At 50.0% G+C, this 3,957-nt stretch overlaps 1 protein-coding gene across 1 annotated transcript in view; it reads left to right on the top strand.

Moving 5' to 3' along the window:
• The window catches only part of HTR3E (5-hydroxytryptamine (serotonin) receptor 3E, ionotropic), a 9,414-nt gene extending 6,084 nt beyond the window's left edge, over positions 1-3,330 (top strand). The window contains 7 exon segments of the mRNA XM_011986136.1: positions 513-622; positions 1,099-1,268; positions 1,579-1,766; positions 2,395-2,482; positions 2,485-2,598; positions 2,764-2,979; positions 3,101-3,330. Of these exon segments, the coding sequence (XP_011841526.1) occupies positions 513-622; positions 1,099-1,268; positions 1,579-1,766; positions 2,395-2,482; positions 2,485-2,598; positions 2,764-2,979; positions 3,101-3,330 (1,116 nt within the window).
• Positions 3,331-3,957: the final 627 nt, after the last annotated feature.

Raw genomic sequence — 3,957 nt, 5'->3', positions numbered from 1 at the left:
GAATCGCTTGAACCCGGGAGGCAGAGGTTTTATATCTATATCAGTGAGCTGAGATCACGCCACTGCACTCCAGCCTGGGTGAGGGCGAGACTCCATCTCAAAAAATAAAAATAAAAAGAAAAGAAAAGAATAGAAAAAAAAAAAAAAAAGCCTGCTTGGAGGAAAGGAAGGAAGGAGCTGGAGAAAGATAATACAATTACCTAACCTCACTCTCGAAGTGTGGTTCCTAGACCACCAGCGCTGGCTGATCAAAATTCATGAAGAAATAGTCCTAGGCAGGTTTGATTTTATCTATGATTCTCATCTCTTGAAAAAAAGCAAGTAAATTTAATAAAATATTAATGCCACAAAGTTGGGTTGTAGATACGTATATGTTTGTCATAATATTTTATATATTTTTCTATATGCTTGAAGTATTTCATAACTTTTTTTAAAAAAGAAGAAATTAAAGGGCAGGAGAAAATAACTCCAATTCATCTCAGGCTCTCAACTCTCCTCCACCTGGGCTCTAGGTTTGGGATAACCCATTTATCAGCTGGAACCCAGAGGAGTGTGAGGGCATCACGAAGATGAGTATGGCAGCCAAGAACCTGTGGCTCCCAGACATTTTCATCATTGAACTGTGCGTATCAAGGGCTGGTCACGTCCTATCTCCTGGTAGCCATAGAGATCACAGTTTACCACTGGGGCCACTGTAAGTGCTCTTTAGATGGCTAAGAAACAACCAGAGAGATAAGAAGAGAAACTGGGCTGGGCGCAGTGGCTCATGCCTGCAATCCCAGCACTTTGGGAGGCCAAGGTGGGTGGATCACTTGAGTTCAGGAGTTTGAGACCAGCCTGGGCAACATGGTGAAACCTCATCTCTTAAAAAAAAAAAAAAATTAGCCAGGCCTGGTGGTGTGCCTGTAGTCCCAGCTACTTGGGAGGCTGAGGCTGAGACAGGAGGATAATTTGAGTCCAGGACGTGGAGGTTGCAGTGAGCTGAAAGCATGCCACTCTACTACAGCCTGGGTGAGAGAACAAGATCCTGTCTCAAAAAAAAAAAAAAGAGAGAGAGAGAAACCGCAGCACCTGCCTCTTGCCTTATCTCTCCTCCAGCACGGATGTGGATAAGACCCCAAAAGGCCTTACAGCATATGTAAGTAATGAAGGTCGCATCAGGTATAAGAAACCCATGAAGGTGGACAGTATCTGTAACCTGGACATCATCTACTTCCCCTTTGACCAGCAGAACTGCACACTCACCTTCAGCTCATTCCTCTATACAGGTGAGTTGCAGTGGGATCTCAGGGATAGAGTGAATGAGAGCAGCCAACAAATATAAAGAAACTATGAGTAAATTGTGACCAAGGAGTATGGGTAGGGAGAAGAATAAGGCTCTATGGATGCTAAAAGATTTTTCATAAAGGCAGAACCCAAGTCTGTCTTGTTTCTTCCCATTCCAAGCTCTTGGCAAGTCTCCTGGCATGTGGGAGGCACTCAAAACTATTTGTTGAAAGAAAGGATGGAAAAAGAGAGCAGTTGAGCCACCAGGAAACTATATCCTTGAAAAATGATTCAGATGGTTCTCATTTTCAGTGGACAGCATGTTGCTGGACATGGAGAAAGAAGTGTGGGAAATAACAGACACATCCTGGGACATCCTTCAGGCCCATGGAGAATGGGAGCTCCTGGGCATCAACAAGGCCACTGCAAAGCTGTCCAAGGGAGGCAACCTGTATGATCAGATTGTGTTCTTTTTTTTTTTTTTTTTTTTTTGAGACGGAGTCTGGCTCTGTCACCAAGGCTGGGGTGCAGTGGCCGGATCTCAGCTCACTGCAAGCTCCGCCTCCCAGGTTCACGCCATTCTCCTGCCTCAGCCTCCGGAGTAGCTCGGACTACAGGCGCCCACCACCTCGCCCGGCTAGTTTTTTGTATTTTTTAGTAGAGACGGGGTTTCACCGTGTTAGCCAGGATGGTCTCGATCTCCTGACCTCGTGATCCGCCCGTCTCGGCCTCCCAAAGTGCTGGGATTACAGGCTTGAGCCACCGCGCCCGGCCGATCAGATTGTGTTCTATGTGAGCTTGGAGGCTCTTGCTCTTTCCTTCCTCCCGCGCTTTTACACTTGCCTAGAATGTCCATCGAATGTGTATCTCCCAAGTTTCAGGGTCTCCCAGTGTTACCCTCTCTCCTGGCTTCCCAGCCTCATTCTCCATCCTAAAGCTCAGGGCTCTGGCCTAACTGTCTCTTCACAGGTTCTATACCAGATTCTAAAGCTGCATTCCACACAGCTCCAGATCCCAGGTGATATCAGGCCAAAGAAAACGGCAGAGACAGAAACTGTCACTGCCATTCCTGGATCTGAGGGTTTCTCTGACCCCATAACTACTTACCGCCCTCTTCTACCCCAGCAGGTGGCCATCAGGTGCAGGCCCAGCCTCTATGTCATAAACCTTCTCATGCCCAGTGGCTTTCTGGCTGCCATCGATGCCCTCAGCTTCTACTGCCAGTGAAAAGTGGGAAACGTGTCCCATTCAAGATAATGCTCCTGCCGGAGTACAACATCTTCCTGCTTATGATGAATGACTTGCTCCCCACCAGTGGCACCCCCCTCATCGGTATAGATGTTCCTCCCACCTTTTGGAAGAGAAGAGTGGAAACTAACTCAGGAAGGGAGGTATACTGGGAAAAGGAGGCCGTATGCCTGCCAGGGTGGGATTGGAAGAGAAGAAAGAAATTCTAGGTGGTGCCTCTGGCCCTCACCAGGCCCCCCTTCCCTCCAGGGGTCTACTTCGCCCTGTGCCTCTCCCTGATAGTGGGCAGCCTGCTGGACACCATCTTCATCACCCACCTGCTGCACGTGGCCACCACCCATCCCCCACCCCTGCCTCGGTGGCTCCACTCCCTGCTGCTCCACTGCACCAGCCCAGGGAGATGCTGTCCCACTGCACCCCAGAAGGGAAATAAGGGCCTGGGTCTCACCCCCACCCACCTGCCTGGTGAGGGAAGTCACACTTCCCCTTCCCCCACCTCCACTTCTCTGCTCCTGCCTCCTTCCCTGTCTCCCTCCCTGTATAGGTGACATTTGCAGCCCGTGGCTGAGTCTCTGTCTTTCTGTAAGTGTGAAGGAGCCATAGGTATCAGCAGGGCAGATGCCAGGCCCTGGGAAGGCAGAGCTGACAAGGGGCTCAGAATGGACAAGGGCCCAGTGGGAACATGAGGCCCAGAAGCAGCACTCGGTGGAGCTGTGGGTGCAGTTCAGTCACGCGATGGACGCCCTGCTCTTCCGCCTCTACCTGCCCTTCATGGCCTCCTCCATCCTCACTGTCATATGCCTCTGGAACACCTAGGCAGGTGCTCAGCTGCAAACTTCAGTCTGGAGCTTCTTTCTCTTGCCTCCAGGGGACAGCCAGGTCTCCCCCCTTTCCTGAGTACCAACTATCATATTCCCAAAGATGACTGAGTCTCTGCTGTATTCCATGTATCCCAACCCAGTTCTGCTGATCAGTTCCAATCCCAGACATTTCTCCCTGTTCCTGCATTCTGTTGGCTTCCTTCAGTCTTATCATATGGTTCTAGGTCCCCCTTATGTCACCTCTGCAGCAGACTATACCTCTTCTGTCCATTAACTTGCCCAATAAATCATTCTGCAGAGATTTCTGGCTCTTTGTCAGGTCAGAGGGTAGAAACTAACCACCCAGGTGTAGTGGCTCATGCCTATAATCCCAACACTTTGGGAGGCCGAGGCAGGTGGATCACCTGAGGTCAGGCATTAGAGACTAGCCTGGCCAACATGGAGAAACCTCATCTCTACAAAAAATACAAAAAATTGGCCGGGCGTAATGGCACATGCTTGTAATCCCAGCTACTTGGGAGGCTGAGGCAGAAGAATCGCTTGAACCCAGGAGGCAGAGGTTGCAGTGAGCCGAGATCGCGCCACTGCACTCCAGCCTGGGCAACAAGAGCGAAACTCAGAA

The sequence above is a fragment of the Mandrillus leucophaeus genome, unplaced genomic scaffold (assembly GCF_000951045.1).
Source record: "Mandrillus leucophaeus isolate KB7577 unplaced genomic scaffold, Mleu.le_1.0 Scaffold295, whole genome shotgun sequence".
In the NCBI taxonomy this organism is placed as follows: Eukaryota; Metazoa; Chordata; class Mammalia; order Primates; family Cercopithecidae; genus Mandrillus; species Mandrillus leucophaeus.
This window is presented reverse-complemented; position numbering and strand designations above follow the sequence as displayed.